This window comes from Pteronotus mesoamericanus, unplaced genomic scaffold (assembly GCF_021234165.1).
Source record: "Pteronotus mesoamericanus isolate MK-2021 breed Mesoamerican mustached bat unplaced genomic scaffold, CSHL_Meso_final contig_20, whole genome shotgun sequence".
NCBI classification, from domain to species: domain Eukaryota; kingdom Metazoa; phylum Chordata; class Mammalia; order Chiroptera; family Mormoopidae; genus Pteronotus; species Pteronotus mesoamericanus.
The window spans coordinates 3,109,027-3,125,133 of record NW_026555085.1 but is presented as its reverse complement, the minus strand read 5'-3'; the positions used below and the strand labels follow the sequence as shown (position 1 = coordinate 3,125,133).

Here is a 16,107-nt window from a genome sequence, read left to right as displayed (position 1 = left end):
TATAATATACCTGGTGCCCAGACACCTACTAGCTTCTTCTCAGAAAGGACAAGGGGATGTGGAAAAGATTCTGGTTCCTCCCCTTAAGGCTGCGGGCTTTCGCTTTCACTTCCTTCTGCGAGTGCGGCAGATCTCCCGGTGCTAGGCGATCATGGCGCTGCTAGAGGTGTGCGGAGCCCCCCGAGGGCGGTCGGAGGACCGGGCTTTCCCCCTTTCGGGAAGACGGCATTGCTCGGACCCAGGACACTACAGTTTCTCTATGCGATCTCCGGAACTCGCCCTCCCCAGGGGAATGCAGGTCAGGGCTATAAGAGAACCCTGGGGGAGGCAGGGGGAGGGTGCGGAGGAACCGAGGGTCTGCCCGGAGATGGCCCGGAGACGGGGAAACGCGGAGCGGGGCCATCCTTGAGGCTTGGAGAGCCAAGTCCAGGGAAGGGACCACGTGGAACTCGCGGCTGACGATCTGAGAGTTAGAAGTGCGGATTAAGACAAAGGTAGAGGTGGGTGGGTGCGCCCATCGAAAGACAAGATCGTGTTCCTGCCAGGCCCGCATCACACACACAAAGCAGGAAGCCTTTCTCACGACGGGACTGTCTTATGATACAGGGGCTGTGAAGTATCTTGGAAAACCTATAAACTTGGGCGATTAGCCTTGCCTTAGTCACTCACTCGGTGACTGGGACCAAGTCGCCTAAACTAGATTTGGGCCTCTTCAGTAAAGTAGGGATACTAGGAGCAAATGTGTTTTGTGGGGGTTAGATGACCTATTAATAAAAAAAATATTAAAGTCACCCTTAGAATTTTTAGTTGTGGTAACATTTATTTTCTTTCTTTTCTATTGAATTGAAAAATAGAAAAGATCGGTGTCACATGCCTCTGTTTTTCCTTCTCCCAGGCCATTTCCTTGTAAGATGGGTTATTAACTATTCAGTTTACTCATGGTTGGAGAACCTCAGTGTATCTCCTCACTAGAGCACTCTCCGAAACCCTTTCTGGGAGCCTCCTGCATCAGAAGTTTTCATTGCCCCTTTGTCTTGTCTCCCTGACTAGCCCACTGAATTCTTCCAGTCCCTGGGTCCGAACGGAGAAAGGAACGTTCAGATTGAGATGGCCCATGGCACTACTACCCTCGCCTTCAAGTTCCAGCATGGAGTGATTGTGGCTGTGGATTCTCGGGCCTCCGCCGGAAATTACATTGGTGAGTGCCCTGCTCCAGCCGCCTGACTCTGGGGAGCTAGGCCCTCTTCTCAGCCCGACCCCAACCTCTGCACCAAAATGGAAGCAGATATTGACTTAAGACACACAGGGAGAGGTTTGGGGTCATTCTTCTCTCAAAACTCCATCTTCCTCCAGCCACCTTAAGGACGAATAAGGTGATTGAGATTAACCCTTACCTGCTTGGCACCATGTCTGGCTGTGCGGCAGACTGTCAGTACTGGGAGCGGCTGCTGGCGAAAGAGTGCAGGTAATTGCGGCCTCTCATCTCCCTTCTAAGGCTACTGGCCAATTCTGGATCCTGGATCCTCCAGATCACTGCTCCTCGCCCTTTCCCCCTGTGCTAATGTAGCTATTAGTGAGCATGTAGGTTTGCACAAAATAGCCTTTTGCTGATAACCTTTCCCCAAATCTGTTGATGTTCCTATCAATAAGCCAGATAATTTGTCAATTATTTAGCAGTGACATCATCAGTCCTGGTGGGACAGTGTCATTACTAGAATTTCTTTCTGTCGTTAAGATACTTTAAATCTCAAATCTCTTCCTGATTCTTAGATCCTACAGAACCATTCCCTTCAAATGCTTATCTCTTTAATGACTCCCTGCCCATCAAGTAGGCAGCTCATAGACCTAGCCTTCTGCCACCTCTAAGTCCTCTGCCCCCACCACCCTGTCCTCACCCAGGCTGTACTATCTGCGAAATGGGGAGCGGATCTCAGTGTCAGCGGCCTCCAAACTGCTCTCCAACATGATGTGCCAGTACCGGGGCATGGGCCTCTCCATGGGCAGCATGATCTGTGGCTGGGACAAGAAGGTGAATGCTCTCATTCTTCATATTGCTCCGCTGTTGATGAGAGGTCATTTCCCCATTGTATGCTTCCACTTTCTCCCCTTCAAGATATGTGGCACATAGGGTGCTCTGTTACGGATATAAGGCTGTTCCTGCATATCCACGGACATTTCTGGGTCCAGATGTGGACCATTGTTTCAAAAACTTGTCCCTTTTGATATACTAGCTGATTTGAAGTTCATTCTCCACCCCCCGCCCCCAAGTTCTATGATTGTTACTAAAGTGCTGTCCCAGCTCAAATATTCTTGTGGTAAACTCTTCTTCTTTTGTCCACTTTTTATGACTCATGCTTGAAACTGTATGTGACTAACAACTCCCTCTCTCTTTCCAACCTGGACCCTTCTTGCATCCATTAGGGGCCTGGACTCTACTATGTGAATGAAAACGGGACTCGGCTCTCAGGAAGTATGTTCTCCACTGGTAGTGGGAACACCCATGCCTACGGGGTCATGGATAGTGGCTACCGGCCCAATCTTAGCCCTGAAGAGGCCTATGACCTGGGCCGCAGGGCTATTGTCCATGCCACCCACCGAGACAGCTATTCTGGAGGCGTTGTCAATAGTAAGACCAGTGCTCCCACCGGCAAGCCCTGGGTGGGGAAGGGGGGTTTGACATTGGGAGACTGGGGGAGGCAGAGTGGCAGGGGAGAGGTTTTCAGGGTCTGAAGAGGGACACTGAAACCTCAGTAACAAAGGCTATGGTGTGTGTGCTGTTGTCAAGGCCTTGGACATGACATCATTAACAAGAACTTGAAGTGAAAGGTGACTCCATGTTCTTCCTCATTTGTCCACAGTGTACCACATGAAGGAAGACGGTTGGGTGAAGGTGGAAAGTACAGATGTCAGTTACTTGATGTGCCAGTACCGGGAGGCCAGTCAGTAACAGTGGTAGCAGTGGCGGCTGGGCAGGTCTCCTCTGGGGAAGCCTGGCAGACTCTGGAACCTGAGCCAGCTACCCTCCGGGAGAAAGAGGACCCTAACCTGAGCCCAGAGACAGGGAACCTGTCTCCAGGGGGGTTGGAGCAGAGTGTATTCTGTGTGTGCTCTCTGTTTCAAAGAGCATCCCCACCCACCTCAACCATCTGGGTGCCCCACTAAGCACAATAAAGGAAAAACGGTTTATAAAAGCCTCTGTATTATGGCTGAGTGAGCTTGGGCTGTGGTGGTTGGGGGAGGGAACAGGAAATAAAGAAAAGCTTTTCTTGAGAAGACAGACTCACACCCCTACCTAAGAAATGGGACCTCACCAAACATTTCTCCTGGGTGGTCCTTCCTACACTCATCTCATCGGGACCTCAGGGAGCATGGCCATTGTTATCTGTGGACATTTATTTGCAATTTCATTTAGATTAGGGCACCTAGAACAACTGTTTTTGAATTTGTAGAGTTAGATGAAAAAGTTTCCATCTTGAATGTGTGTGGTAATTGTAAACACAGTACCATCGACATCAAATAGCACTTTGGAGATACTGAATATTGAGTGTAAAGATAGACATTAGAGGTTAAGTTTCATAGTGTGTCACACTTAATTGCAAGCTGACAGGACAGCGATTGAAGAAGAAGAGATAAGGGGGAGGCTCTCAAGTGGGGACTCTGAGGAAAAAGTTAGGAGGTTGGAAAAATGAGACAAAACATTGAGATTTTGCTAGATCAAGCTGGAACATGGACAATTCGCCTCTCAAAGGAGAGTTAGTAAAAGGAAAAACTTGAAAGTAGGAAGTAGCTGAGCATAAAGTTTTTTTATTTTCATTAGGGAGAGATCTTTAAATTCCCAGAATGGGCAGAGTTGGAGAAATGTTAGTCATCCCTCGCTTTAAATGTCACCCCTTCCCCATTATTTTCAGTTTGAAGTGATTCATTGGTAGTCATAGCAATAATGTTTGCAAAGGGGGGGATCCAGAATCCCAGTGATCATCTTTGTTTCAGCCTGAAGAGTCATTTCTGGAATCAACAAACTTGCGTGTTTCATAGAGAGGCTCTGGGTCAGGCAGGACCTAGGGTACCCTGATGACTGTTCTAATAGGTGTTAAACTAAGCCAAGAAACCGAGTGCATTCCTTCATGTGCAGAAGGTGCTCCAACAGAATTTGGAATACACGTTTAGAGGGCTCTGGACACCGGCTCTGCTCAAGGTGCTGTGTTGAGGACGAAGGAAGGGGCCAGGAGCCTTCTCAGCTCAAAACCTGTTAGGTCAAAATCCACTCAGGCCTCCGTGAGAGTGGCTGTTGCCTTCTGTTTAGGAGACCCTACGTGTGTCCCGCGTCCACCCCCCCCCCCCCCCCCCCGCTCAGAACTTGGCTGTTTTTACTCTAAGACCCTAAAACTGGAGTTTGGGCAGGGGAAGAGGGCCCTTTTCAAAACAGGTTCAAAGCTTGAGGTAGTTAAGACCTCGAGGTAAGACAACCCAGTGGTCCTCCAGTTACAAAGGAGCCCAATCCTTGAAACAACTTTGTATTATTTAGTGACAGTTTTTAAAAAATGCAATAGTTTTCTATTAGAGTAACTGTTGTTGCTAAGGGCGAGATCCGGCAAGGGCTGGCAAGGGTTGAGGCCCGGGTGCGGCGCCTGCGGGGGTCGCGCCTGTGGGGGTCGCGCCTGTGGGGGTCGCATCCCGTCAGCCCGCCCCCCGCCGCCCCCCGCCACCGCCCTCGCGGCCCAGCATCCAGCCCCGCGGGAAGCGAAAGCGAAAGTGAAAGCGGCGGCGCGGGGAAGTCCTCGCGGGGAGCGCCGCGGGCGGACAGCAGGGGAAGGGAGGCGGGGGCGGAGGGAGCGGGGTTGCGAGCTCGGTCCTCGGCACTTCACGGGAAGACCTCCGGGGCTGCAGTCCCGTGAGTTCGCCGCCGCCGCCGGTGAGTTCTCGCGGATGGAAACCTGGAGTGCTCCCAGGACGCAGCCCAACCCGCCAGCACCCCGCACCCACTGCCTCCGGTCCCCCAGGAACCCGGTAGCGGGGGGCGGGGGCGGGGTGTGGGTCGCGGGGAAGTGGGGCAGCGTCGCGGGCGGGGCAGGGCCGGCCTGGCTCTTCGGAACTCCGCGGCCGCCGGGCCGTGGGGGGCGGCCGGGGGGAGGGAGCGGGGCGGCTGACGGCCGCCGAAGGCCAGGCTGTCCGGTTCCCTCTGTCGGGCAACGCACCCTCTGTCGGGGGAGGGACGTACTTACTGATGGGCACGGGATACCCAGGGGAGTCTTCAGGATAGGATCAGATAAAATAAGAAGCCAATTCGGCGGAGTGGGAGCGGGGAGCATAGGGACGAGGATTGGGCTTCCACCTCTATAATTTCTCACATTTCATCCGATAGCCACACCATGCGGCTCCCTGACCTGAGACCTTGGGCGTCCGTGCTGCTGGCGGACTCGGCTTTACTCTGGCTGCTTCAGGGGACTCTGGGGTCTCTGCTACCCCGAGGGCTTCCAGGCCTGTGGCTGGAGGGGACCCTGCGACTTGGAGGGCTGTGGTGGCTGTTGAAGTTGGGGGGACTGCTGGGATTCATGGGAACACTGCTCCCCCCGCTCTGCCTGGGGACTCCCTTGTTCCTCTCCCTGAGGGCCCTGATCCCAGGGGCCTTGAGTGCCCCCGCAGTCAGAGTGGCTTCAGCCCCTTGGAGCTGGCTGCTGGTTGGGTACGGGGCTGCAGCGCTGAGCTGGGCGCTGTGGGCCGTGCTGAGTCCCCCTGGGGCCCCGGAAAGGGAGCAGGGCCAGGGGAACAACAAAGCCTTGATGTGGCGGTTGCTGAGGCTCTCCAGGCCAGACCTGCCATACCTCACCGCTGCCTTCTTCTTCCTTGTGGTTGCCGTGCTGGGTGAGTCAGGAGAAGGCTTTGGGAATTGGAGGTGGGAAAGGTGCTTGGCACCAGCACATTCGTTTGTAATCCTGTCTGGTCTTTCAGGTCAGACATTAATCCCTTACTATTCTGGTCGTGTGATTGACATCCTGGGAGGTGATTTTGACCCTGAAGCCTTCGCCAGCGCCATCTTATTCATGTGTCTTTTCTCCGTTGGGAGGTAGGTGATGGGCGATTGGGTCTATTTGCTAAGCCCCAGATCTTTACAGGGGCCCACACACTCGTAACTCTGTTTTCAGATACTTTTGTGCACAAAGCACAACATACTTAAATCTAAAACATGCATGTATTTATTTATTCACCATTCTACTTCCTGTATTCATTCTTGCATTTTGTCATTCTCCATTTTTGCCCATCATATTTAAAGTTTATATTACATTATTATAGTACAAGTACAGTGAATATGGTACAAAAGATGTTCATGTGCCAAATGAAATGTCTCTCAGTGGCCTCTTAACATTTTTATCTCCATGAAATTCCAATTCTCCTTTGTCTTCTACCTCCCACCTTAAGTTTGTTTCCAAAGTTATCCTCTTGTTAGGGTGGGTATGTTTCTTCCTTTGACCATTCCCCGGACTCACCTTGTGACTCTCCAAAATTCTTACCCTGAAGCATCATTATTCTTTTCCACTTCATTTGCTTTTCCCCCTCTTTTTAGACAGGGGTCTGCTGGCAGCTAGCTAACTGAGGCCGGGACTAGGATGAGGTGAGTGAGGCACCCAGCGTGCAAAATGTAAGGAGTGCTTACTCTCAGGGTCCTGCCAGTACCTTGCTCTCCTCCCCCTAGTACCCGATAGCGCTCCTTTTAGGGTCATAGTTCATTCAGAAAATCAGAAACCAGTTCTTCATTATGTCTTCATTTCATTCTTGATATTTTTGCTGAAATCAATTACTCAAAAGTTTCTATTAACATTAAACTTTAAAACAATCAGTCCTCAATTCTCTTTGTGTCTCTGTAGCATTTGGCACTAGAATAATCTCTTATTATTGATCTCTTTTTCAAGTTAGCTTTTATGAACTCCCTTTCTACTTCCCGATTTACTCTCCCTACTCAGGTGAACATTCCTCCTCTGGGTCCTTAAATATGGACTTTTCTCATGACTCAGTTCTTTGATCTTTAAGAACATTTTACTGTTGAGCTCAGTTCATTTCTGTAGGTGACTCCAAGATGCATATTTCCATGCCCAGCTCCAGTCTTGTAATACAGTTGCCTCCTTGACATTCCCATTGGACAACCCACTCTCATCTCACCTTCCACATACCCAGAGCACCAAATACATCATATTCCTTCCTGGTCTTTCTGAAAGTGGCTTCCTCTTCTTATTCCCAATTATAAGATCAGTATCCTAGGCTACAAGCATCAACATCATTGATGCTTTTCTTACGGTCAAAACTAGTGCTCTCATTTTCTATTTTCCAAATATTTTTCCCATGGCTCCTTTCTTTTCATTCTCATTGTGGTCACCAAAGTCCATACCATTATTTTGTATCCTCACAGCCTTCTAAACATAGTAACTAGATTTGTATGAGAAACTCATATTTTGTAAAATACCTTCTTCCATGCTTTCACATTTTTCCTTCTTATTTTATTTTAAAAATCTGGTTGGTCTAAGAAGAGTTGTCCAGCTCCAGGGACTATGGTGATGGGGAACAGCATGCCTAGGGCACAGGAGCTTGGGAAGGCGGGGAATTCATTGCTGTGGTTTCCCCAGCAAAGTATCCGAAGTATCTGGGACTAGGAAGAAGGACTTTGAGGTTGGGGAGGAAAAAGACCAAGACAGAAGGGAAGCCTGGGTAGAGGGATGGCTGAAGGAGGACAATTCAGCCACAGCCTGTTTCCATTTACAATATCTTTGCATTTCTATTGTATTCTTCTCTGTGTCTAGCACAGAATGAACTCCATAAATACTGGTGAATTTGTATGGGTTAGGGGTTAGGATTTTTGTTCTCACGTATAGCTCACCGTGCCCTTTTTTCTTCCTTTGTTTATTTCTGCCCCTCTTGCTACCCTCCCTCTCCTGTTTGTTTCTCTCCTGCTTCTCACGGTATACTTTCTCCAACTTCGCATTTCTTTTCATTTTGTACTTTCCCCTGTTTCCCTCACATATTCCCTCCATCTCTGTCCTCTGTTCCCTTCATCATCCTGTCCCCTCCCCACCCCGCAGCTCGCTGTCTGCAGGTTGCCGAGGAGGCTGCTTCGTCTTCACCATGTCCAGAATCAACTTGCGGATCCGGGAGCAGCTTTTCTCCTCCTTTCTGTGCCAGGACCTCGGTTTCTTCCAGGAGACTAAGACAGGTGGGGCCTGGAGTCCAGGTGTGGGCTTCCCCTGCACCTGCACACAGCCTGTTCCCCTGGCCTGCATCTGTCTCTCTTCAAGTGAGGGAGGCTGCTCAGAGGAGGGCAAGGGGTCAGAGGGGAAGGTCAGGGGGAATTTCTGAGGGTTTAATTGCACAGAGCTTCCCCATCTGCTATGTCTTGCCCAGGGGAGCTGAATTCACGGCTGAACTCCGACACCAAACTGATGAGTTCCTGGCTTCCTCTTAATGCCAATGTGCTCCTGCGAAGCCTGGTGAAAGTGGCGGGACTGTACAGCTTCATGTTCAAACTGTCGCCTCGACTCACCCTCCTGTCTCTGCTCGATGTGCCTCTCACAATAGCGGCTGAAAAGGTGTACAATGTCCGCCATCAGGTATATGTGGCTGTTAGGGAACCCCCTGAGAAGAGTCTGTTCTGGAGGTCTTCTCTTCTCAGGCCTCAGAGCAGCATTTCTGACAGGCTTTAGGAGGTCCATGACCCCTGGAGCTGTGTGCAAATGTGTGTCTGTGTGTGTGTGTGTGTGTGTGTGTGTGTGTGTGTTTGAGAGAGAGGGAAGGAGGGAGGGAAGACATGTTTTTCTGGGGAGAGGATAATTGTCATCAGATTCCCAAAGGTGTTTGTACATACCTTCTCCACAAAATATTAAAAATGCCATCTTAGAGGGTTTTAGGTAGAGTCTTTCCCTTTATAATCAGCAGAGGGACTATAGAGAAAGTAGGACGTGCAGTCAGGAGGGCCTGGGACCTCAGTGTGAATGCTGGCTCCACCTTCTCTCTCCTTTTTTTTTTAAAAAAAGAATTGAGGTAAAAGATGTATAATGTAAAATTTACCATTGTAAACTATTTTTAAGTGTGCCATTTCAGTGCCATTAAATACACTCACATTGTTGTACAATCATCGGCACCATCCATCTGCAGAACCTTTCCATCTTCCCAAACTGAAAGTTGGTGCCCCACCTGGCAACCACCATCTACTCTCCATCTCTATGCACTTGATGACTTAGGTGTCCCATAAATGGGCTCATACAGCATTTGTCTTTTTGTGACTGACATTTTATTTAGCATAATGTCTTCAAGATTCATCCATGTGGTCGCATGTGTCACAGTTTTTCTCCTTTTTAAGGCTGCATAGCATTCCATCAATGCAGACAGCACATTTTGTTTATCCAGTCATCTGTTGATATGCACTTGGGTTGCTTCCACCTTTTGGCTATTGTGAGTAGTATTACTATGAACATAAACATACAAATATCTGCTTGCATCCCTGCTTTCAATTCTTTTGGGTATATACCCAGAAGTAGGATTGTTGGATTGTATGGTAACTTTATTTTTAATGTTTTGGAGAGCCACCACGCAGTTTCCCATAGCAGCTGCACCATTTTACATTTCTGCCAGCAATGCACAATGTTCAGTTTTTCCACATCCTCCAATACTTGTTATCTTCTGTGTTTTTTATTGCACTTCTTGCACTTACTTACTTTATAACTGGAAGTTTGTACCTTTTGACCACCTTCATCCAATTGCCCTGCCCACCACACTTGCCTTTGGTAACCACAAGTCTGATCTCTTTTTCTTTGAATTTGGTGTCCTTTTTTTTTTTAGATTCCACTCATAAATGAGCTCATACAGTGTTTGTCGTTCTCTATTTGATTTATCTCATTTAGCATAATGCCGTCAAAGTCCATGTTGTTGCAAAAGGCAGGATTTCCATTTTTAATAGCCGAATAATCTCTCTCTCTCCACACACACAGACACACACACACACACTTAAAATAACCATCCTAATGATTTGATATTTCATTGTTTTGGTTTGCATTTCCCTAATGATTAGTGATGTTGAGAATCTTTTTGTATACGTATTGGCCATTTTATATCTTTTTTGGAGAAATGTCTATTCAAGTCCTTTGTTCACTTTTAAATTTGGTTGTTTTTAAATTGTTGAGTTGTAGGAGTTCTTTATATAGCTTGTGTATTATTCCTTTATCAGCTTTAAGCAAATATTCTATTCCATGGATTTCCTTTTAACTCTATTGATAGAGTCCTTTGATGCACAAAAGTTTTTAATGTTGATGAAGTTTAATTTATTCCTTATTACTTTGTTATTTGTGTTTTTAGTGTCATATGCAAGAAATATTTGTCAAATCCAGTGTCATGAAGCTTTCCCTTTGTATTTTCTTCTAAAAGTTTTATAGTTTTAGTTTTCAGATCTAGGTCTTTGATCCATTTAAGCTACATCTCCATCTTCTGTTACCTAGCTGTGGCTCCTTGGGAAACTACCCCTTCTCTCTTTATTCACACACAGGGGTGGTGTGAATTAACTTAAATGAAGGTAAAAAAATAATAGTGTGTATCTCGTACATTAACTAGCATTGAGAGCTTGGTGATAATTTGTTCCCTCCCTTCTTCACTGTCCTTATTCCTTCTGAAAATAAGTGTAAGAAAGAGGGAAAGAAGACAGTTTGACATTCTTAGGTAGATTGGGGAGCATCCAGGGGCTGGAAGGGACGTAAGGTTTGCTGTCTTCTGCCGAGTGAACCCCGTACACCTCCTGCCCCGCTTTTCCAGGCGATGCTCCTGGAGATCCAGGACAGGGTGGCGAAGGCAGGGCAGGTGGTGCGGGAGGCAGTTGGAGGGCTGCAGACGGTGCGCAGTTTTGGGGCTGAGGACCACGAAGTCTGTCGCTATGAGGAGGCCCTTGAAAGATGCCGGCAGCTGTGGTGGCAACGGGACCTGGAACGGGCCCTTTACCTGCTCTTACGGAGGGTGAGAAGGCTGAGTGGTGGTGGGTGGGGCCGGCCGGGGCGGGGGGCGGGGGCGGGGGCGGAGGAGGGCCCAGAGTCAGGAAGCCTGGAGAGACAGGGGAAGCCTTCCAGTCCCGGGTCTCTGCTGCTCCACTTGGTGGGAACAGAGAGGGGAAGAAATGGGAGGAGCCTTTCTCAGTCCCACCTTCCTTCTCCCTTCCAGATGCTGCACTTGGGGATGCAGGTGCTGATGCTGAGCTGTGGGCTGCAGCAGATCCTGGCAGGGGACCTCACCCGGGGTGGCCTGCTCTCCTTTCTGCTCTTCCAGGAGGATGTGGGCCATTATGTGCAGGTGAGTGGAGAGCCTGCACATACTCTCTTTGTCCCTGTTTTTCTCTCTGGCCTCTGGGCCTTGGGCTTTATTGGTTAAAAATGCAAAGCAAACCCTGGCTGGTGTGGCTCAGCAGGTAGGGCAACCTCCCTTAAACCATAATGTTATCAGTTTGTTCCCTGTCAGGGCACATGTGTGGGTTGCAGGCCAGATCCCGGCCCCTGGTTGCCGGTTGGGGGCTCGCAGGAGGCAGCCTATGGGCAGCTTGATGATGTTTCTCTCACACATAGATGTTTCTCTCCTTTTCTCCCTCCCTTCCCCTCCTCTAAAAATAAATAAATAAAATATTTTAAAAATGCAAAACAGCAGCTCACTGTGTTATAAAGAGTTTAAAACATGCAAAGAAGAAAAAAAAAAGATAAATTACAATGAACTCACATGAACCTGCTTTGACAATTATCAATTCATGGCCAATCTTGTTCCATCTGTACCCTCACCCTCTTCCCCCGCCTCATGTTATTTTGAAGAAAATACAGGGTATAATACAAGGTAAATATTTCAGTTGTATTCCTAAAATATAAACACTAAAAATATAACCACAAAACCATTATCACACCTGAAAAATTAACAATAGTTTCTAAAATTCATCAACTATAGTCAGTGGTCAAATTTCCACTTGTCTCATACATGTAATATGAGATGTTTCTCTCTCTCTTGGGTGTATCTGGTGGCATCAGCCATGCTGCTCAATGCCTAGATCCGTGAACTTGCTAGGGTTGCAAAAATGACCACACCCTACCGCCCCTTCATATATTAGCTGAACAGACTTCCCCTCATCTACTGCTTGGTTACCCAGTCATGCAGTTGGACTAGGAAAGGCAGAATGAGCAGTCAGCTATTTCCCTATATTCACCAGGTTTCAAAAGAGTTAGTTACATTTTTTAAATAACTTTACTTGTTAAATACCTTTTGTGTGTGGAGAACTGTGGGAGGTACCTGGTAGTTACTAACATGCGGTAGGTACAGTGCCTGCTTTTAAGGACTTCCTGTCTAATCAGGCAGGATGGACATGTGCAAAGTTACACAGAACGGTAACTGAGAAGGCCGGGGACAGAAGTCACCCTGTCGGGGAGGGTATGTACAGCTCCTCTTTCACAGTGCAGCTGAAATGCGATGGTAGGATGTTGGTGCTGCTTTTAAATTCATCCAAATTGCACATTTAAAGGCAGAGAATCTTTTCTGGATGAGAGGGTGTGTGGCTGGGGTGAGGTGTGGCAGAGGTTCGTGAACAGTCGGGAAGCTGGTGTCTGGTGGAGCTATGTTTGGTTAGCTGACCCTCTGTTCCTGTTTTCCAGACCCTGGTGTACATGTGTGGGGACATGCTGAGCAACGTGGGGGCTGCCGAGAAGGTTTTCCGCTACTTGGACCGACAGCCAAACCTGCCTCCCCCAGGGACTCTGGAACCTCCCGCTCTGCAGGGTCTAGTGGAATTCCACGATGTCTCCTTTGCCTACCCCAACCGCCCCGACCAGCCTGTGCTCCAGGTGCCTGAAGGAGGCCAGAGGAGGAAACTGGAGCCCTCACTCCCTGCTGCTTAAGTGTGACCAGGCATCAGATCCTGTAGATCAGTTGCTTTTGGGGAGCTGATCTTACCTCTGATAGAAAGAGAAGGGGTGGGGGCCTGCGGGAGGAGAGGCAGGCCCCTTACTCTTTCCTGGCTTCCCCAGGGGCTGACATTCACCCTGCGCCCTGGTGAGGTGACAGCACTGGTGGGGCCCAACGGGTCTGGGAAGAGCACAGTGGCTGCCCTGCTGCAGAACCTGTACCAGCCCACCCGGGGGAAGCTGCTGCTGGATGGGAAGCCCATCTCCAATTATGAGCACCGCTACCTGCACCGGCAGGTGTGTGGCGAGGAAGACAGAGAGGAGAGAGGAGGGAAGAAGCAAGTGCAGAGAGCACGGGAAATCCATGGGGAGAAACTCAAAAAGTCCATTCTGGGGGAGGTAGGGGAGGAGGTGAGGAGGATTCTGCCAGGGGGGTTTACATGCTGTCCGCCGCTCCCATTCCCTCTGCACAGGTGGCCTTGGTTGGGCAGGAGCCTGTGCTGTTCTCGGGTTCTGTGAGGGACAACATTGCATATGGGCTGAAGAGCTGCAGTGATGAGCAGGTGATGGCGGCCGCCCGGGCCGCCCAAGCAGATGAGTTCATTAAGGAAATGGAGCATGGGTTACACACAGGTACCTCTGTCAAAGCAGAAACGAGCTTATTCCTGGGTGAGGGTTTGTGTCCCTGTAACTCCATGTTTGCTGTTCTGTCACCCTTTCCTTGGCTCCCGCTACCTCCCTTCCCAACACCAGAGCTCTGCAGGGGCCGCACTGCGCTCCCTGCTTACCCAGCGCCCCCCTAGCTGTGCCAGTGGAAATACCAGCTGCGCCCTTGTCCCTGCTTCTGCGGAGGGTGTTGTCATGGTTACTTGTGTCTGAGAAAGGGTGTGTGTTGGTTTCTTCAGATGTAGGGGAGAAGGGGAACTTGTTGGCTGTGGGACAGAAACAGTGTCTGGCCATCGCCCGGGCCCTTGTGCGGGACCCACGTGTCCTCATCCTGGACGAAGCCACCAGTGCCCTGGATGCCCGGTGTGAGCGGGCCGTGAGTATGGGGCAGGGGTCAGCAGGGCCTGGCTGGTCATGTTTGAGGGACCACCTTCTGCAGAACTGGGCAGCAGGGGGACAAGTGGGCCACTAGCAGAAAGTGTCTGCGCCTTTTGGGCAGTGGGAAATGGAGTGGAGAACGCGGTGCCGTGGGGACAGTCACACGTGGGCATTCCTGCCTCTCCCATCCACTGGCTGCCATAGTGCGGCTGAGGGGCGCAGTGCAGCCCTTTACCTTCCCCTCTCCTACCTTTGCTCGTTTCATGCCTTCTGAACCCTAAACCAGAAGACGGGCCAGTGAGGGTGTGGTGTCCATCCTGTTCCTCCTTCCCTGAAGTGTCATGACCATCCCTCTTCCCTCTCCAGCTGCAGGAATGGCAGTCCCGCGGGGACCGGACGGTGCTGGTGATCGCGCACAGGCTGCAGACCGTCCAGAATGCTGACCAGGTCCTGGTGCTCAGGGAGGGACGGCTGCTGGAGCGTGCCCAGCTCATGGAGGGACAAGACCTCTATTCCCGCCTGGCGCAGCAGCAGCTGGAGGGCTGAGGCCCGGGACAGCAGCCTTCTCATGGCCGTCTTCGTGACCGAGCAGCTCTGCTCTGAGCCTCTCTGGGGCTGGGCCTCTGGGTAGTGGTTGTTCTGTGATGGAGATTTGGACCACGTGTGCTTTTGTCCACGGGGAGAGGGGGTTGCTGTCTGTGTCCAAGGACCTTATTTCTTTGATGAACAGAGCTGTGCCTGGTGCTGAATAGTGAACTGTGCATAATAAATATACTTTAAAATAGTTTTGCTTATTTTGTAAATAGCACACATTCATAAAGAGAAGTAAATTTAACCTTTGTTTCACTTCCCAGAGATACCACAGTTAACTATTTTGGCGGCCATCCTATTAGTCTTTTATCTGTTCTTTGAGTACATATTAGCCAATTTGACATAAATATTTATGAGGTTGTCTTTCTGTATCCTTCCTCATTCTCACCAGTGTCTGATATTTGGGAGTTAGGGTGTGGAGGGGCAGGATATAGTTTCATAATTAAGTGTTAATAAAAATTGATAATAGGCCCTGACTGATTAGGTCAGTTGGTTAGAGTGTCTTACTGATATGCCAAGGTTTGATCCCCAGTCAGGGCACATACAAGAATCAACCAATAAATGCATACATAAGTGGAACAATAAATTGGTGTTTCTATCTCTCTTTCTCCCCCTAAAAACAAATAAAATTAAAAAAATTGATAATAGCTACTATAGAGTTTAACATGAGTAAGAATTGTGTTGTGTTTTTGTGTATTACCATTTTGAGCCCTTATTCCTAATTCTGAAAGTGAAGTTGATTATATTACCCCCATTGTATAGATGAGGAAACTGAGTCTCAAAGAGATTGAATAACTTTCCCAAGCTTACGCAGTGATGGAGCTGGACTTTGCATCCAGGCCTGACCTTAGAGTCCACACTAGGCTATATGTCATAATAAACTTCATATCTACTATCTGGCACAGGGCTCAATTCATAATAGACAATGATAAATATCTGTTGGATAAATGAATAAATCTCTTTCCTCTACTGTCTTCATTCTCAATATTCCTTGCATGTACCAGCCAATGAAAATCCAAAGCTGTACACCTAAGTGGTTACTGGGATGGACTTACTGTTAAAGGTTCCTATTCTAGAAACAGAAGTTTCACATTCCCAGAAATAGGTACTTTCCAGCACTAGCAATGAACTAGCCAGAGCTGCTGCTGCATGGGATTTTGTTCTGCTTGGCAACTGTAGGCAGCAGGATAAGAAGCTCCTTATGCACAGAAGCCCTTGCTTCATCCCGCTCACACCCTGCAGCTCCACACCTGTGTCTCTCAAATGTCACAAGGGTGAAAGATGCCTTTGGAGAGCGGAAAGTCTTGCCTGTCCCTTCCCCTTCCCACAAAATGTCCTTTCTGTATTTATACAACAGAAATTAAAATTCCTGTATCTCCCAAACTTATGGAAATGGTAGCCCTCGTGGAAGAAGATGATCTGTTAAAATTCTGTGACATCCTCAGCACAATTGCACCCACAGACTCATAATACTTTAAACCCATAAGGCCTCATAAAAAATAATAAAACAAGCAGTCAAACCTTACTTTATAGGACAGGAAAGTGGCCTGAAATCACACAGCTAATTGATGAAAGA

At 48.8% G+C, this 16,107-nt stretch overlaps 2 protein-coding genes across 3 annotated transcripts; both read left to right on the top strand.

Annotated features, from left to right (window-relative positions):
- Window positions 1-99: 99 nt before the first annotated feature.
- PSMB8 (proteasome 20S subunit beta 8) lies at window positions 100-3,191 on the top strand. Its single transcript, XM_054569178.1, has 6 exons — window positions 100-298; window positions 1,051-1,198; window positions 1,354-1,465; window positions 1,900-2,029; window positions 2,422-2,626; window positions 2,859-3,191. The coding sequence occupies exons 1-6, from the start codon at window positions 152-154 to the stop codon at window positions 2,945-2,947; spliced, it is 831 nt and encodes a 276-aa protein (XP_054425153.1). The 5' UTR covers window positions 100-151; the 3' UTR covers window positions 2,948-3,191.
- A 1,590-nt stretch (window positions 3,192-4,781) lies between these two features.
- Window positions 4,782-15,117, top strand: TAP2 (transporter 2, ATP binding cassette subfamily B member). 2 transcript variants are annotated; one of them, XM_054569174.1, is made up of 12 exons: window positions 4,782-4,912; window positions 5,363-5,862; window positions 5,950-6,064; window positions 8,070-8,200; window positions 8,389-8,594; window positions 10,786-10,983; window positions 11,185-11,313; window positions 12,648-12,836; window positions 13,020-13,193; window positions 13,370-13,529; window positions 13,802-13,938; window positions 14,307-15,117. In XM_054569174.1, the coding sequence occupies exons 2-12, from the start codon at window positions 5,370-5,372 to the stop codon at window positions 14,484-14,486; spliced, it is 2,112 nt and encodes a 703-aa protein (XP_054425149.1). In that variant the 5' UTR covers window positions 4,782-4,912; window positions 5,363-5,369; the 3' UTR covers window positions 14,487-15,117. The 2 variants fall into 2 exon arrangements, with proteins under 2 accessions (XP_054425149.1, XP_054425150.1); XM_054569175.1 differs by lacking the exon at window positions 4,782-4,912 and adding an exon at window positions 4,915-5,007.
- Window positions 15,118-16,107: the final 990 nt, after the last annotated feature.